The 19,461-nt window shown below is 37.9% G+C and overlaps 1 protein-coding gene across 6 annotated transcripts in view; it reads left to right on the top strand.

Moving 5' to 3' along the window:
* PCNX1 (pecanex 1) overlaps positions 1-19,461 on the top strand; it is a 158,725-nt gene that overhangs the window by 40,661 nt on the left and 98,603 nt on the right. For 5 of the 6 annotated variants that reach the window (XM_055130035.1, XM_055130034.1, XM_055130032.1 and 2 more), the window contains exons 3-4: positions 9,598-9,703; positions 17,815-17,860. In XM_055130035.1, coding sequence (XP_054986010.1) covers positions 9,598-9,703; positions 17,815-17,860 — 152 coding nt within the window. Of the gene's footprint in view, positions 1-5,855; positions 5,962-9,597; positions 9,704-17,814; positions 17,861-19,461 lie in introns of all 6 variants that reach the window. The other variant, XM_055130036.1, reaches the window with a different exon arrangement.

Here is a 19,461-nt window from a genome sequence, read left to right as displayed (position 1 = left end):
AGGGAGTTCGCTTTGCACGCAGCCGACCCGGGTTTGATTCCTCCACCCCTCTCGGAGAACCCGGCAAGCTACCGAGAGTATCTCACCTGCAGGGCAGAGCCTGGCAAGCTACCCATGGCATATTCGATATGCCAGAAACAGTAACAAGTCTCACGATGGAGACGTTACTGGTGCCTGCTTGAGCAAATTGATGAGCAACGGGATGACAATGACAGTGACAGTGACAGATGTTATTTTTAAAATTATTATTTCATTTGCTCTTTTGGGCCACACCTGGCAGTCTTTAGAGCTTACTCCTTGCTCTGCATTTAGGCACCATATGGGGTGCTGAGGATTTTACCCGGGTTGGCTGCGTGCAAGGTGAGTTCCATACCTGCTGTTTGGGACCTGGAGATGTTATTTTAACAATTGAAATTATATTCTTTATTGTGGTTCTTTTAACTACTTTTATCAAAAAGGCTCTTTTTTTTCAGAATTATCTTCATATTTATTGTGACAAATCATTATATCATTGCAAGTGATTAAAAATTCCTCCTTCCATTTCCTCTTTAGCTGTGGTGCTCACACAGGAGCTTGGTGGTGGTTGTGGGGCGAGAGAGGCAGTGTACCTGGCCACAGTGCTAACACACCTTTTCTGTTGCATTCTTCATACACACCTGGCTGTGATATGGTAGGAAATTACCTAACTCACTGGTTGTCAGACAGCAGAGCTGCTAGGATGGTGCTTGGTGCATGCGGCAGTACCAAGGCTTGAACTCAAGACCTCACGTTTACAGGGCATGTGCTGTAGCCACAAATGATTACGTTTTTGTTATTACTTAACAGAGATAAAATTACTAGACAGCTGCCATACTCGTTTCATAATTTTTAATATGTAATGCCACATTGCAAACTTAATCTTTTATTTACTTAACTAGCAATTTAAGGGCTATGTGATTTTTTTTTAACTTTTGACAATACTTAACATTCAATATTTTGATAACACTATGATTTCTCATTCAGTTTTCTGTTAGTAAAATAGTTATTTCTTGTGTATTGCCATTTATATTTGTTATTTTGTGAATCATGTTTTTCTTTTATGGTTAGCCTTTTTGCTATTGATTTGGAGAAGATATTTATGAAGATTAATAAATTTTATCTTTTGTATCAAATACTTTTCCTCAGCTAATGAAATTTTATTTCTGTGACACTAATTTTATGTGGTCTGGCCTAAGAATGTTTTTATATATCTGCTTTCAGCATTTTAATCATTTTTTCCCCTGATAGTATGGTCAATTTGAAGAGATTTTATTCTTTAAAAAATTTAATTTTATTTAATTTTATTTATTTTTGGCTTTTGGAGTCACACCCAACGATGCTCAGGTGTTTTTCCTGGGTCTGCACTCAGGAATTACTCCTGGCAGTGCTCTGGGACCTTATGAGATGTCAGGGATCAAACTTGGGTTAGCTATGTGCAAGGCAAATGTCCTACTCGCTGTACTGTCACTCCAGCCCCAGTTTGAAATTTTTTTTTTTTTTTTGCTTTTTGGATCACACCCGGCAATGCACAGGGGTTACCTCCTGGCTTTGCACTCAGGAGTCACTCCTGACGGTGCTCAGGGGACTATATGGGATGCTGGGAATCGAACCCGGGTCGGCCGTGTGCAAGGCATACTCCCTACCTGCTGTGCTATTGCTCCAGCACCCCCAGTTTGAAAGTTTTTAAGTAATTACTTTTTAGATTTGTTAGTCTTAGCACCATTGCTTAAATAATGATTTTTTTCATCAATAATAAAACTTTTTTTTTCATGCAACGGACTTTATTCAGTTTCTAGGTCTTTTTTCCCTGCCCTGTTGATGTAGTTTTTGTTGTTGTTGCATATTTGTTTCCTTATTATGTGTTGCTTTCACCACTTCCTAGTATACTTAATGCCTAGTTGTGTGACTCTGTCTTTGATACTTCCCTTTAAATAATATCTTGATTTGGTCATACTTAGGTTTTGGTGAAATATTCCCTTGTGTGGTTCTTTTCCAGAAAATTTCATCGTAATTTTGGTAGCTGTATTTTGGAGAGAGCTCAACCATTAATATTGGAAATCTTATCTAGGGACATCTTTCTGTGATATGTTTATGTGGCTACTCACACATCCACAACACAAACACACATGTGTGAGCATACACACAGATATACTTATATATTTGCTTGTCTTTTGTCTCAGAAGTTTAGAATTTTAAAAATTGAGCTCTGCATATTTCTTAATCCTATTCTCTGTTAGGAAATTTATATCCTAATAGTTTGGATGAGCAAACAGAATACAGACTTTGTCCTTAGTCTGTCATGACTTGTATCAGTTCCTGATTATCTGACCTTGGGGAAATTACTTAAGCTTTAAATGACGTGGCTTCCTCATTTGAAGATGAGGCAATACTAATACTCATTGCTTGGTCTTGTGGGATGATTACAAAGAGTGTATGAAATGCATTTAGAACCATTTATGAACAAATGGTTACCAGTTTCATTGGTTACCAGTATTTTGTGTTCTTGGGGGTTTTGGGAGCCACACCTGGTGGTACTCAGGACTTACTCCTAGCTTTGTGCTCAGAGGTCACTCCTGGCAGGGCTTGGGATCACATTCGGTGACAAGCATCAAACTCAGTTATGTGCAAGGCAATCTCCTTACCATCGTATCCTCTCTCTAGCCGTGTTTTGTGAGCTCAGTAATTATGAGCTCTTATTATTTCTGGATATTATATTTTTAATTTTTTTTTCTTTTTGGGTCACACCCAGCAATGCACAGGGGATACTTCTGGCTCTGCACTCAGGAATTACTCCTGGCAATGCTTGGGGGACCATATGGGATTCTGGGAGTCGAACCCAGGTCAGCCACGTGCAAGGCAAATGCCCTAACTGCTGTGCTATCGCTCCAGCCCCCTATTTTTAATTTTTTAATTGATTTTTCCATTTTCTTTAAGTTTAAGCAGTTTTTAACTTGTGAATCACTTATGTGTATAATTTGGAGGCTAATAATTGTATACTTACACACATCTTATATATGTATGTATGTATGATCCATCTTATATAAATATCTTACAAGCCTTTGTATACTTCTTCTCTATTTTGTTTTATTTTCTTTCCTTCAGAGTGACCATTAATTTGAATTTTGTGTTAATAATTTCCTTCTTAACATTTCTTTCCTTATTTTCTTCAGTGTTACATAATCTTTAGCAATTTATCAGCATCTGTTACTAAATTTTGCCTTTTTGTTTATTCTTGAATATTTTATATCGCTGTATTTTTAAAACTTTTTATTCAGTTAAGTGTTAAATGCATCTTATTGTGACTTTTAGCTTGTTCTTCTGATTACTAAGGAGGTTGAATTTAAAAAAATATTAGTTTGGGCCACAACTGACAGTGCTCAGGGATCACTTCAGGTGGAGCTTGGGGGACCATAAAGTAACACAGGCATTCAATCCTGGTCATTTGTATGCATGGCAAGCACCCTACCTAATGTACCATCTCTCCGACCTCAGGAATAGCTTAAAGAAGTGGTTATTTTAGATTTTCTGTTCTTTCCAGCGTCTGTTCATATTTTGTTTTATTTTTCTCTGGGGTTGTCTTTCTGTATTGACTACTGAGTTTGTATTTTTCCTAATAAGTTTATGATGTTAGTTCTTTATTGATAATATTCATTAAGTATTTTCTCCCAGTTTCTGAGTTGTCATGTTTTCCCTAAGGTTTCTTAGCATTATCATGAACTCTTAAATTAAGTGCAATGACAATAATCTTTTTGTAATTAGCATTTTAATGTCTTCCTTTTTTTTTTGCTTTTTGGGTCACACCCGGCAATGCACAGGGGTTATTCCTGGCTCTACACTTAGGAATTACTCCTGGTGGTGCGGAATTACTCTTGGCGATGCTCAGGATGCTGGAAATTGAACCCGTGTTGGCCATGTGCAAGGCAAACACCCTACCCGCTGTGCTATTGCTCCAGCCCCTTAATGTCTTTCTTAAGAAATTATTTCCCACGTGGAAATAACAAAGATATTATCCTATATAGTTTTTCTAGAGTTTCCACTTTCTTTTGTTTTGACATTTCACTTGTACATGAATTTATTTTATTTTGCTTTGTGGTCAGAGAACTACACCCAGTGGTGCTCAGGGGACCATGTGGTACCTGAGATCAAAGCCACGACTTGACACATAAAAGCTGTGTGCTCTGTCACTTGAGTCGCATTCCTGCCCCCTGAAATTATTTTAATTTCTGTGTCAGGGTTTCAACTTTGAAAAAATATGAATAACTGGTTTACTCAGTAACTGTTAAATGGACTGTTTTCCTTGGTGATATGTCATAGCTGTTGCGGTGGGTATATTACTGGCCTTTCTTTCCTGTTGTATTGATCTGTCATTGTCTGTTCTTGTGCTATTACATGTTCTTCTAGTTGCTGAACCTTTATAACATGAGTTTTGATATATTATGGGGAAAACCTTTTAGCTTGTTCTTTTTCAGGAGTAGAGTTGATGTTCTTGACTTTTGATAAAAACTTTAGAGTTTGCCAGGCAAAGTCTGCAAGAACTTAGAATTTGGGGGGTGGGGATGGGGGCAGGGGATTGCATTGAATATTTAGATTCATCTGCTGAGAATTGTTATCTTTACAGTATTTTATCTTTAACATCTTCCAATATTCATCATTTCTCCATAAAACACTTGTATAATTTTTAAGTTTGCCAAATCATTTAATAATTTTTATGCTATTGTAAAACTTTTATGCTGTTTTTGCCTTTCTCCTTTAAATGGATCCCTTTACTTTGTATCTAGGAGCCTTATTAAAACTTCCTTTTAAATGATGATACTGTATAGATTATTTCTCAGTTTTTCAATAAATGATAACAGTTTCCTATTTTCTTATCTGATTTTATGCTTTTGGGGGTCACTCCCCATGGTGCTCTGTACTAGCGACTAACTCAGTCTGGCTCATGGTGGGACAATGTGGTGTCAGGGATCCGTCCTGGGCCTCCACTTCCACCTGTTGAGCCGTCTCCCCAGCACACCTGGACTTTCATTTCTTGTTTAACTTGTCTATTGGTATGAATTCTAGCACGTGGTCAAATTGAAAAAGCATTGGTATACATCCTTGTCTTTTTCTAGTTTTTATTAGAAGTATGTTGAAGTTATTAGAGAGTGTGTTCAAGTTTTATCTTTAAACAAGATATTTGTATTTGACCTCTTTCCTTTTTTTCTATGCTGCTACTTGTGGTCTTATGTTCTGTTTTAAGGAAAACAAATGAATAAATACTTTTTATTTCTAGAGCTTATTCTGTTAGATATAGCTACCAATTTGCTGCATGAGTGAATGAGTATAGTAGGGCTACTAGAACTGTAGTTTTCATTGGCTGTGGTGTAGTAGTTTAAAAGAGCTTATTAAATCTGAGTCTTAGAGAAGGAATCTAAGTCACTAATATTTATATTACATCTCTAATGTTTCAGGAGAGGAAATGAACACATCGACTTTTAGGATTTGTATATCAATATTTTGAAGATAGATTTATTTTCTCTTTCTCATGGTAGTATTGATGGCAGTATTGTAAACTCAAGATCCATAGACCTATGTGCAGCTAAATTTTGAGCTAAACATTTTGGTAAGATTTATTCTGGTTAGGGACTTTTTCATTTATTCATACCCTTATGGAACTCATGGTACTATGAATTAGATTTGTAGATTTAGTACTGTAATGGTGCTGTGAAGTTTCTTATCTAAGCTTTAGCAGTTAATGATACTAATAATAAATTAGCTGGTGAAGCCTCCCTTATTAATTCAGATTAGACCCCTTTCTGCTTTTCTGCCTTTCCCTGTACCTGGTTTTTTTTTTTTAACAGATGGGGAAATTAAGGCATAAAGGTAGAGATTCCCTGAATTTGGTGTATTGCTTACCGCAGTAGCCAGTTTGCTTCTGTGAGAATTGTAAACCACTATACTTCCCAGGTATGTGCTGAAATCTTCATTGCCAAAAATCTTCAAGTCTTAATAATAAACATAACTCTTATTTAGCTGTTCTACATGTTTAGCTATACTTTGGACATCTGTTGCTGACTAAAGGTTCTACATTCAAATTTTTTAGAGGAGAGAGACATACATAAAAGTTGCTAAAGGATTTTTTTAAGAGGTTGTTCATTTTCCCCTATTTCATCTGTTCATCTGTTTTGCTTCTTTAATTCTTCTTTCTTCTCAGTGTTGAAATTGAGTACATGTTCAGGCTATTGTTGCTCAGCTTGGGGGTGAGGGGTGATTTTTGACCCCCTGGAGACCACTGACAATGTTTAAAATCATTTTGGGTTATTCCTATGAGTGATGTATGCTGGCCCCTAGTGGACGAAAGGTCGAAGGTGCTAAGTATCCTATCTGTGATGCACAGGATGCTCCCCCACACTGAATAAAGTACTACCCGCCAATGTCAATTCATGCAGTCCCTAGCATTTGCTCTAGTCCATGCATTTTGAACTGGAAAGAGAAGAGCAATGTCTGTTTGAAAGTCATCTGTCCTAGATCTTAGACTTGACTTCAGAGATTGGTATGGATCTATTTGGTGTTTAAATCTTAGCTTGACCTCTTTTGGCTAACACTGCATTCAAGTGTGTGTGAGAAAACAAAAAATGTGAACACACACTGGAGAATGCTGAGTAAATTTTAGTTTTTTTCTCTTTGATTACCCTTGCTTCATATTCCAATGATTCAGTTACATTGTTCAGTCTTCTTTGGTCTTGAGCAATTTTTTACATGGTTTGGCTTTTAATTTTTTAATCTCTGAAATGAAGATAGTAGTATTTATATATTATATTTAGGGGTTATTAAATGAGAAACTATAAATTGCACATGCTCCTATGATTGAAATAAAAGAAATACTTTTTTATTTACTAAAACAGTTATTTGTTGAAATAGTTGTTCCTGTTATTGATAATAAATTTACATGCACATTATGGTCATTTGGGTTTGCTGTATCAGAAGTGATGTGTAAAACTCAACAAGATTGTCCACTAACTAATGAGTGGATAAATAAGGGGATTTTTTTGGGCCACAAAGCACTAATACATACTACAATCTGAATGAACATTAAAAATATGCTAAATTTAAAAAGCTAGTCACAAAGGAGCAAACATTCATAAATATTTATAAATGAGATCATATGGCTGATTTCATTTGCACCAAACATCTACAATAAGCTAGTTTATCGAGATGAAAAGCAGATGAATGACTGATTGCATAGGGTGGGATAAAGATCGTGAGTATGGGAAGGGTCAGGAAGTAATAGCTAACGGGATTGTTTTTTGAGGTGATAGAAATAGTATAAAATTTATTGTGATGGTTGTTTGATTTTAATATACTGAATCTCATGGGTTAAGTTGTTTGGTTGTAAATACACAGCAGTTATATATCTGTAGAACTGTTACAGAAGCCAGGTCAGCTGACGGTTTTTGCTCTTTTCTGTGGTGTTGAATATTTTATACCTTAGACCTTACCATGGTCTCCAGCTCCTGAGTTTTGTAAAATCTGACTTAGAGCATGTCAGTAAAGATAATCATTATATTGCCAGTTATTACTCACCACTAATTCGGTTTGGTGATAGCCATCTGAATATTTAATTTTTTAAAAATAAATGCTTCTCATTCTGGCTTGTATTGTCTGTATAGTTAATACCAATGGTCAACAAATACGTGCATATTACACTTTTCTCACACATCAACATTTATATGCAGAATTGGCCATCAAATTTGAAACAATTCCAATATGTTTTATTTTTTATAAATGGGCTGCAAGTTATAAAGCTGAGTTTTCACTACTGGGTCTAAGGTAACTGTAGTAAGCCTCTCTAGTTAGGATCCCTTAGGCAAAAGGTGATACAATAGTTATGAGACAGTTAATAACAAAATTACATTCGAATTTAAGCAACTATAATGATAAGTATTGAAATGGAGGTATACAGTAAGTTTTCCCTACATCTTTTTACTGCAGATATCAGAACACCCCTTTCAAACCGAGTAATGCAAAGTTATGGCTCACATTACTGCAAAGTCTGTGTGTATGAGAAATTTTCAAAAATGGCGTGGTGCAGAACTTCAAGTATTTCCTGACCATGGTTCCCCTGACTACGCTGTGCTCACTGGTTTTAGTTAGCTTGTGTGTAGGCTCCCTCAGAATGGCTGAAAACTGCTGCTGCACATGCACTCCAGGCCCTAAGTCCTCCTAACATCAAGACTAGCATAAATGGAGCAATTTTAGGACATGTGGCACAACTCATGCCAAATTGGGTCAGTGCATGTAGCCTACAACTAATCTCTATGACTACGAAATTGGGTTACACTGAGAGACTTTGCTTAGTAGAGGTCACTAAGTCTGTGGGGTGGGGTCACCAGTACCCACCGCCATGTAATTTGGGATAAGGTTGTTCAGAGAAGAATTTCGGCTTTTGTTTTATTGCCAGAGCATTGCATTGGATAGATAAACAGCATAAGCATAGCGTATATCCTCTCTGATGTCCAGCATAAATGGCAGCACTTATTTTCCTGATAACTAATAATAACTAAAATTTTTGAGTACTTACTCTGTGTACCCGGTAGAATGAGTAAAATACAGTGGACAAAATAAGAATTACGATAGCATCTAGGATTGAGGTCTTTCAAAGTATTAACAAGAAATATTATTAAAAATTTTTGAAATTTTATCTCATATTTTCTCATAATTTGGGGTTTCTATTATCTTTAAAGATGTATATGTGAATTTCCTCATGTCCTTGAAATGTTCCTCTCTGTCTAATAGTTATTAGTACTATTTAGCATTATTTTGCTATTTTAATTTATGCTTTGTAACGTAACACGTCTAAATATTTAAATGGTTTCCACTTCTTTCAAGTAAGTTATTATCCCAGTTAAGTTGTATTAACTTAAAAAATAAAAACAGCTTGTCTGGGACAACTGTTCTCTTGCACACTCCTCATTGCGTCAGACTCCCTAGTTGGACTGTGCCCTTGGCAGGATGAGGGAGTGTAAAGTCTGATTAAGTTTTGTGTTGTAGCTGCCCAGTTTCTTTTTTATTCTTTGATAGCAGAAGGCATGTCATCTCTTTGCTAGAGTGATCATATGGCACATATCATATGTGCACTATTTAGTTTTTTATAAATTTAATCAGTGTCAGCTTCTGATATGGAATTTGATGTAGACAGGTTGGGAAAGTTTTTCTTTTTTCTTTTTGGGTCACATCCAGCAGTGCACAGGGGTTACTCCTGGCTTTGCACTCAAGAATCATTCCTGGCATTGCTCAGGGGACCATATGGGATGCTGGGAATTGAACCCGGGTTGGCGCATGCAAGGCAAACACCCTACCCACTGTGGCTATCACTCCAGGCCCTGGGAAAGTTTTCTGATTTTCTTCAAGTCCTGAAAATGGTTCAGTCATTATAAAATAATACAAATGATCAGATTTATAAGAGAATGATCATTATTTTTGCTGTTATCTGCATACCATAGTGATGTAGAAAAAACGTGACTTAAATAATAGTTATACTAATAGTTACAAGGTCATTGTGTTAGAATAACAGTTGCTCTCTTTTTTTTCATTTCCCTCCAGTGATCCCGGTGGAGGGATTGAAATGTCTGAGTTCATTCGAGAGGCCACACCCCCAGTTGGTTGCAGTTCAAGAAATTCTTACGCTGGCTTAGATCCTAGCAACCAGGTATTTACCTGTGTCTTCTTTCGTTCTTTGCCTTATCCTCATACTGGATTCATGTATCCGTGCTCCAAAATAGTAAACTGCTATTTGGGGTTATCTTAATGATTTTAAAAAATTCTTTTGTTGTTTGTTTTTGAGCCATACCTGGCTGTGCGCAAAGTCTGCAGCCTGACTCAGTGCTTGGGTGGTCACTTCTGGTGGTGGTGGGGGAACCATGCCCTCAGTTGATCATGCCCTCAGCGTTTGAGTTATCCCCAGACCCAATATTTTTATTTATCTGAATTTTTACATTAAGTGCATTTTAACTCAGCATGTACAACATGCTCATTTCCCAGGGATAGGTAGATTGAGAGGTATGTGCTGTACAGTGGGTAAGGTGCTAGCTGTGCCTGCACACGGCCAGCCTGAGTTCAATCCCTGGCACCCCATAAGGTTCCCTGAGCCTGCCAGGAGTGATCCCTGAGTGCAGAGTTAGGAGTAAGCCCTGACTGCTGCTGGGTGTGGCCCCAAAGCCAAAACCCAAAAACAAACTAGCAAACAAAATGAACAAAAAAATTTTACTCTAAAAAGAGACCCTCTTTTATTGCTGGGAATGTCAGTTGGTCCAGCCTTTTTGGAAGACAGTATGATTATGGACATTCCTCAAAAAACTAGAGCTTGAGCTTTCATACACTCAGTAATTCCACTCCTGGAAATTTATCCCGAGAGTCCCAAACCACAATGCAGGAAAGTTCATTGCAGCACTATTCACAATATCCCAAATCTGGAAGCAACACACGTGCCCAAGAACAGATGACTGGATAAGCAAGCGATAGTTCATACCCACAATGGATTACGACTTGGCAGTAAGAAAAGATCAAATCATGCAATTTGCAGATACATGGATGGATTGGAAATAGTATCATGCTGAATGAAATGAGTCAGAGGGAGAGGGATGGACACAGATGATCTCAGTATAATGCAGGATGTAAAGAAATATAGTAGGGGAATAACTAACACCCAAATGCATTAGAAACGAAGAGTAGGAAGCTTGCCACTGGGCATTGAGGGCAGATAGGTCAGGGAAGGCACCACTAGGACAGTGGCAGAAGTAAGTGGTCACTGGATTTGGACTGGGTGCTGAAAGGAGGTAAACCAGAGTGTCTAAAAGGAAAATAAAAAAAGAAAAAAGAAAATAGTGTGTGCATGCCGTGGAGGCAGGTGGAGGAGCAGGAATGAAACTAAGGACATTGGTAGGGGGAAGTGGATAATAGTGAAGGGACTGATGTTGAGATGTTGTATGCTGAATCTCAGTCAGGGATAACGTGGCAACTTTGTAATTCACAGTGATTCACTTAAAAACATAAATAAGATTAGTTAAAAAGGAAAGAAAAATAGCTCCTAGCTTGTATACTCCCATTTACGTTCACATTACATATATTGGAGAAGTCTTTAAAAATGGTTTAAAAATTTACTTCTCAAAAATCTCAGTGTTTAAGATGTTAGTTGTAGAACTAGAAGAATAAAACGAATCTCCTTTTGCCAGTTCTAATGTCTTTTTGCTTCTTTTGCTTTGAATTTTAAAATAGCAGCTCTGAAAATATTATTTCAAAATTTGGCTAACATCCGCTAGTGTACTCTCATTCTAATCTCAGCTGGGTCTTTGCCTATCTGTCTCTCTTCCATCCTAAGCATCTCCCATGCTAATCCAACTCCCAGTTACTCGGGTTTGCCTTCTCAGCCAGATGTTACTTCAGTAAAATTCTCTAAGCTCTACAAGACAGCAATTTAGCAAGAAATCTTAAATGTCTTCTCTTAATAAACCTTTGATAGTCGTGGTTTCAGTGGTCATTATCTAAGCCCTTCCTTCACATCCAAGCTAACAGCTGGCTTTTTTGCTATGGTCTAGGCTTGGCCTCACTTCTAGATTTCCCCTTCAGTCTTCCTCCTGTTAGACGGTGTTGCTTGTGGGCCAGAGCTGCTCTTCCCTCTGCTTCCTCCTTTCTGGGTCAGAGACTTAGCCCTCTTTATTTTCTGGTCTAACCTAAAGTTTTGTTCTTAAACATCCCCTGTTCCTGAAGATCTTTCAAGGACCTTGTGGTCCTGCCTCCTTGCAGATGAAGCACTTGTGGCTTTTTTTTTTTTTTCAATTTAAGCTCTTTACTTTTGGTGTATGATAATGTGTGGGAAATTTATAAGCCTCTACAGAGTAGATTTTTCATTCTTTATCTAACACATGCTGTGTATATGGCTGATTTCTAGTTAATGATTTTTAATTATCCTTAACTGTACATAGACAAATAACTGTGAAATAATCAGACTTGACTCATTCAGATAACATACATAATTCTCCTGATTTTACCCCACTGTATTCTGCTAGTCCACATTGTCAACCTTGTACTAATCAAAAATCTTGAATAGTTTCTTGTTTCCTAATATATCTCACTAGAAGATGCATTTTTGTGTGAGTTGTGTTTCATGATTTAAATTTCAAAATTTTCTTTTTTTTCTTTTTGGGTCACACCTGGTGTTGTACAGGGGTTACTCTTGGCTTTGCACTCAGGAATTACTCCTGGTGGTGCTGGGGGGAACCATATGGGATGCTGGGACTCGAACCTGGATTGGCTGCATGCAAGGCAAATGCCCTACCCGCTGTCTAACACTCCAGCCCCTCAAATGATTTTTTAAATTAACTTTTTAACTTTCGGCCATACCCTGGGGTGCTTAGGGTTTACTCCTGGCTCTGTACTTAGGGATCACTCCTGGCAGGGCTCAGGGCACCATCTGGGATCTGGGGATTTAACCTGGGTTGGCTGCTTACAAGGCAAGTGCCCTATCTGCTGTACTGTTGCTTCAGCCCCTCGAATGACTTTTGCAGTAAGATTCAGTTAGGATTGAGTATACTATAGAACAAATACTGGGAAATGTTGTTTTTTTTCTTATTTGTTTTAAAGCATATGTGGAAATTGCCAAGCTTCAGATTTGCAATGCCAGCTAGAAGAACTCTGCTGCTATCCTTGATCCTGCTTTTTGCTGGCCTTGCGCTTTTCTCTAGCTCCTTAGAGTATGAAATGAGTGTTTTCAAGTATGGCTGCATGTCTTCTATTCTCTGTAAACTGCTGCTTAGTCCCCAGGGTAATGGGACAATGCCCATTACCCTGGGGATAAGCCTATATTCTCCTAATAATCCTTTGGAGAGCCATGTCTTTCTCCACCCTGTTTTGTGTAGAACAAGTAAAAGGACAGATCAGTAGCCAATTTGGAAATTCTTTTCGGGCATCGTGCCTATTGGAACTTGCTCCGCTCATTTGAGGGACGTAATCCCATCCTTAATGTAGTTTAAGCATCTCTTCTCATAGAGGCACAGGGTGCTTACTTTAGTTTTCTTTAAAATGTGAACTCGAGTGCAGATGGGGAAATACTGAAGGCTGTTCTGTTGGTGAACTTTGGTAATTTTTGTTTAATTATTTTTGAAATAAAAGAAATGGCTGAAATAAAAAGAAATTATTATTGTTACCCATTAGGGAAGATCAAGTGAAGTAGAATTAGACTTTCGTATATTGTTAGAGATACTGACAAACAGTGGTTGTTTCTTTTTTTGTTTTGGGGTCACACTTGTAGTGGCTCAGGAGTTGCTGCCGGCACATGCAGTGCTGGGGATCAAACCTGAGGCTCACAGAAGTGCTGAAACATTTTAGTGTGTACATACCACTTAAGTAAAAATCTTTACCACAATGTGCCTGGAAGGTCCATTAAATTTTTTTTTTTTTTTTGCTTTTTGGGTCATACCTGGAAATGCACAGGAGTTACTTACTCCTGGCTCTTCACTCAGAAATTACTCCTGGCGGTGTTCAGGGAACCATATGGGATGCTGGGAATCGAACCTGGGTCGGCTGCGTGCAAGGCAAACGCCCTACCCGCTGTGCTATTGCTCCAGCCCCCCAATTTTTTTTTTAAATGCATTTGGTTTTTAAAAAATGATAACACGGGGCTGGGTTGTAGCTTAGTTCTAAAGTTGCTTGGAACTTGAGTCTCTGTTGAATATATCATGAATGCTAAAATCCTTAACTGTTTTTTACAGTGACATTTGGGGGAATTCATTGCATTCTTGTGTGTGTGTGTGTGTGTGTGTGTGTGTGTGTGTGTGTCTGTATGTAAGTGTGAGAGAGAGAGAGACAGAGAGAGAGTGAGAGTGTGTGTGCTCAGTAGTTTGTATTCTCAATCCTCTGTTGTTTCACATGTAAATAGTCATGACTTTTACTTGAGGAGAATAAATTTAAATAATACAAGATGCATGCAATCTAAAATATAACTATTCATTGTATCCATTCAGAATGCTTTTGTGAACAAGTAATATAACTGAAGTAAATTAAGCAACTTGAAGAAATGGGAGTTTGTCACCTACATCTGGAGGTGGCTGTGTGGCATTTGTTCTGCAGCTCAGTGATGTCCGGCTGTGGGTTGACATTTCCATAGTTCTTTTGACTTTTTCTTTCAGGGTTACAGGATGAACACAAAAGCTTCAATCACAAGCCCATTGAAAAGTGAGGAATGTGGGGGTGGAGAATTTTGTCTTTGGTCCTCTTTTCAGACATGAAAGGTCTTTCCCTGCAGCCTCCAGCAGGCTCTCTCTTATCGTTATTGGCCAGAACTAGACCAGATACAGGGCCCACTTTTCGCAGGTCAAAAGATAAAAGCCCAACCTCTGGATGCAGTGGGAGACTTGGCAAGGAAAGAAAAAGGGGTCATTTAGAGACTTTGAGCAAAAAGCTACCATACCTATATTGAGAAGGTTTTTTAAAATTCCTAAATGGGTATTATTTTTGTTTGTTTTAAAATGTCTGTTTAGCAGTCCTGAGTTTATTATTCTAGTTTAAATAGAGCAAATGTTCTATAGCTTGTCTAACAAGCATGTTAAAAATGGAATGTTTTTGTTTTGTTTTTAGACCATATCTGCTAGAGGGTCCCTCCTGACTTGGTGCTTGGGGGCTATGCTCAAGTCTGTGTTAGGGGGCCGTGTCATGCTAGGCATCGAACCCAGAGTTCCTGGATGCAGAAACATGTGCTCTAGCCCTGTGAGCTATCTCTTTAGCTTGAAAAATGAAGGCTTCTTTGGCAGCAAAATGTTTTTTGGGTAGGGGGCAGAGAGATCACTCAATGGGCTGAGCACATCCAGATTTCCCTAGTGCTTCATGATTCAATTCCATGCCTGGAGTGACTCCTAAGCATAGAGCTGGAAGTAGCATTGAAGCACTGCCTCGGGGGTTACCTCCATGTCCCCCCTGCTAATTGCAATGCCTAAAAGGGAGCATAGCTAAGGAAAAATAAATAGTTCAAAAAATATTGCAAAGCTGATTTTTAACTTGACTGTGCCAGGAGTTTATTATCAGTAGTTTCATAATAATACTAGTACATTAGTATTAGTGTATATGTGCTTATTTATTTCTTTTTTCCCTGACAGGTAATTTTTATATAGAATTAGACATTCTTTATTTCAGGTGGGCTATTATTTCACTTGGGATGGAGTGGGGGGGGGCTAGACCACTTTGAAACAGTTCTGGCTCTATGTAGGGGGTTTCACCCTGATTGTGCTCAGGGGACCATGTGGTGCTGAAGATTGGTGAGGGCTTCCTGCATGGAGAGCATATGCTCAGCCTGTTGAGCCATCTCTCTGGCCCAGTATCATCTTAAGTATGAACATTTCATTTAGCTTCCATTTGACCCAGCAATACAACTTCTGGGAATATATCCCGGAGATGCAAAAAAGTATATAGAAATGACATATGCACTTGTATGTTCATTGCAGCACTGTTTATAATAGCCAGAATCTGGAAAAAACCTGAGTGCTTGAGAACAGATGACTGGTTAAAGAAACTTTGGTATATCTACACAATGGAATACTGTGCAGCTGTTAGAAAAGATAAAGTCATGAAATTTGCATATAGGTGGATCAACATGGAAATTATCATGTTAAATGAAATGAGTCAGAAAGAGAGGGGCAGACATAGAAAGATTGCACTCATTTGTGGAATATAAAGTAATAGAATGGGAGGCTAACACCCAAGAATAGTAGAGATAAATACCAGGAGGATTACTCCACAGCTTAGAAGCTGGCCTCACATGCTGGGGGAAAAGGCAGCTCAGATAGAGAAGGAATTACCTTCTCTAGTAAAGGGTGCCAGGAGGGCCTGCTTGGGATGGGAGATTCGGGCTGAAAGTAGACTATAGACCGAACATGATGGCCACATAATATCTCTGTTGCAAATCGCAACATCCAAAAGGAGAGAGAGCAAAAGGGAATGCCCTGCCACAGAGGCAGGGTGGGGTGGGGGCTGTGGTATGGACGCTGGGACCATTGGTGGTGGAAAATGAACACTGGTGGAGGGATGGGCACTCGACCATTGTATGACAAACGCAAGCACAAAAGGCTGTTAAGTCTGTAACTGTACCTCTAATTCACTAATTAGTGATTCACTAATAAAATTTTTTTTAAAAGTATGAACATTTCATTGTATTTGTATATATACATAAACACACATACACACGTGCGCCTGTGCATGCATGCACTCACATACTCATTTAATTGCCAGACAGATTAGCAGTCATTTATATTTTTCAGGGTTGTTACTCACCTGTAATTTGAGAAAATTCTTGTATATATACCTATTGGATATTTAATAAAGTAGAAAGTATTAAATGAATATATATGTATATATGTATGTGTGTGTATATATATATACATACATATATATATACATATATATATATATATATATATATATATTGCTTTCTGGGACACACCCAGCGATGCTAAGGGGTTACTCCTGGTTCATGCACTCAGGAATTACTCCTGGCGCTGCTTGGGGACCATATGGGATGCTAGGGATTGAACCTGGTTCTGCCATGTGCAAGGCAAATGCCCTACCCGCTGTGCTATCACTCTGGCCTCTATACGAATGTTCTTAATTTCATTCTCAGATACTAAATTTGCTTGTTTTAATCTTGAATCCCTTGAAAACAGGTCTAGAGTTCTGTAGATTTTTTTGTTTAGTAACTTTCATATGCTTCTATTTGTTCGCCTAAATTTTCATAGATGTGGTATTACTTGATTTTTATAGCAGTATAACAAATGATGGCTGTGAAAATTTAGGAAGGTTTTAAAACATCATGAATATAAGAACTAAAATTTCAGTATTTATTTTCTGCTTTTTTTTTGGGTCACACCCGGCAATGCACAGGGGTTATTCCTGGCTCATGCACTCAGAAATTACTCCTGTCGCTGCTTGGGGGACCATATGGGATGCTGGGAATTGAACTCGGGTCGACCACGTGCAAGGCAAACACCCTACCTGCTAGCAGTGCTATCGCTCCAGCCCCTAAAAGTTCAGTATATTTTGATTTTTTTTTATTTTCTCTATACAGTTTTTGCTATCAACATTTTTAGTGAGTATTTTAATTTTTAATTTGTTTTAAAGATGTCAGCAGTATGTCAATGTGCTTGGTCTGAAACTCAGAAAAATACATACTGAAACATAGTCTGACAGACAGTAAGATTGTTCTCCTTCAATTGTACCATGGATATGTCATGACTTGATTTTGTACATCTATATATATGCATGCACACACACCTATGTATACATATTTTATATATTATATACATGTAAATTGATAGTAATTGCATGACCCGCATTTTTTGAGGATAAGGACATTCTGTTCCTGGCTGCATTTATCCTGATTGTAGAAAGGGACTCAATGTCCCATTGTGTCTCAGATAGGAAAGCAGCATAATCCACACTCAGCAGGTTATGTGGCTCTAAAAATAACAGGGAAAGGGAAGGGAGTCAGGAGACAGAGGGACACTGGGACCGTGGAGAGGGCAGTCGACTTTCTGGTGCGGGAATATGTTATGTACGAAACCCTATCATTAACAGTGCTGTAAGCCAGGGTGTCTGAAAGAAAATGAAAATAAAATCAAGAGAACTGAATACATTAAAAATAAAATGACATGCTTAGTCTGTATTTATGTAGTGATAAAAGTAACTGATCATCTGTTTTGATAATGTGATGTTCTTACTAATTTTTATTGCTAGTCATTGCCAGCATTTTAACGAGTTTATTTTGTTCTGTGGTTGCAGATTGGGTCTGGTTCCTCTCGTCTTGGGACAGCAGCAACTGTTAAAGGTAGATATGAGCTAACTTGAGAGAAGCCTTGGATCTCCAGTTTCATTTTCAGCTATGTAGTAAAGATAATCAAGTATAGAATACACACATATAATGAAAAAATATCACTCTTGAAGTTACTTTATGAAAAAGTCCTTTTCTAAAGATCACCTGATTTAAGTAATATTCTTTCATCTACCAAATTTCACACAAATATTTGATCATTTGTATAACATTGCATGAATTAAGTTTTGATCTGTAACCTTGAGAAAAGTACTTTAATGGGTTTCAGAAGGATCATAGAAAACGGAATACTTTATTGTGGAAAACTTTAAATTGGATGCAAATAAATATGATTTCCCCCATATATATATATTAGTCTGTAAATTTATTATTTATTCCGTAAATCTACTTTAGACTTACCTTATAGTTTTATCTTACCTTATAGTTTTTCAGCTTGCTAAATTTCTGTGGGAAGGAAATTGGTATTCTTTAAAATTATTATTATATGAATTGCACTTCCTTTTTTTGATTGAATCACTGTGAGATACACAGTTACAAAGTTGTTGATGATTGGGTATCAGTCATACAGTGTTCCAGCATCCTTCTTTTAACCAGTATACATTTCCCACTGCCCATATCCCCAGTTTCCCTCTCCTTCCCCCTAGCCTGCCTCTGTGGCAGATACTTTCATCTTGCTTGTTTTTTTTTATTCCACCTTTTTTCCTTCTTGGCATTGTTGTTGGCAAAACTGTTCCTGAAAAAGAATCATCTATAGCATTTTAACTCCTTTGAGTACCCCCAGTTCTTGTTCAGAGTGATAATTTTCGACTATCATTGTCGTAGTGGTCTTTTCTCTGTCCTAGCTGTGCTTCTCCATTCCCTACCCTGTGCCAAGCTTCCTGCCGTGGATCAGTTCTCTTGGTCCTCTTTTCTATCATCTGTTCTCATAATATGTTTTCTTTATATCCTGCAGATGAGTGTGATCATTCTATGTGTATCCATCTCCCTCTGATTCATTTCACTCAGCATGATACTCTCCATGTTCATCCATGTATAAGCAAATGTCATAAATTTGTTTTTCACTTAATAGCTACATAGCATTCCATTGTGTAGCTATACCATAGTTTCTTTATCCACTCATCTTTTCTTGGGCACTTGGATTAATTCCAGGTTCTGGCTATTGTGAATAATGCTGCAGTGAACATAGGAGTGCAGAAACACATTTTTCTGCATTGTGTTTTTGGGCCCCTAGGGTATATTGCCAGGAATGATATTGCTGGGTCAGATGAAAGCTCAGTTTTTAGCTTTTTGTGGAATGTCCATATTGTTTTCCAAAAAGACTGGGTCAGTCAATATTCCCACCAGTGGTGAATGAGAGTCTCTTTCTCCCTCCATTCATGCCCACACTGGCTTGATGTGTGCCAGTCTCTGGCATGAGCTGGTATCCATTGTTGTTTTGATTTGAATCTCCCTGAAGACTAGTGTAGAGAACATTTTTCTCATGTGCCTTTTGGCCATTTGTATTCTTTGAGTAAGTTTCTGCTCATCTCTTCTCCCTATTTTTGATGAAATTGGATGTTTTTTTCTTGTCAAGTTCAACAAGTGCCTTATATCTTGGA

This window comes from Sorex araneus, chromosome 3, assembly GCF_027595985.1.
Source record: "Sorex araneus isolate mSorAra2 chromosome 3, mSorAra2.pri, whole genome shotgun sequence".
Taxonomy (NCBI): domain Eukaryota; kingdom Metazoa; phylum Chordata; class Mammalia; order Eulipotyphla; family Soricidae; genus Sorex; species Sorex araneus.
The sequence above is the reverse complement of the archived record's forward strand: the minus strand, read 5'-3'. Positions and strand labels throughout refer to the sequence as shown.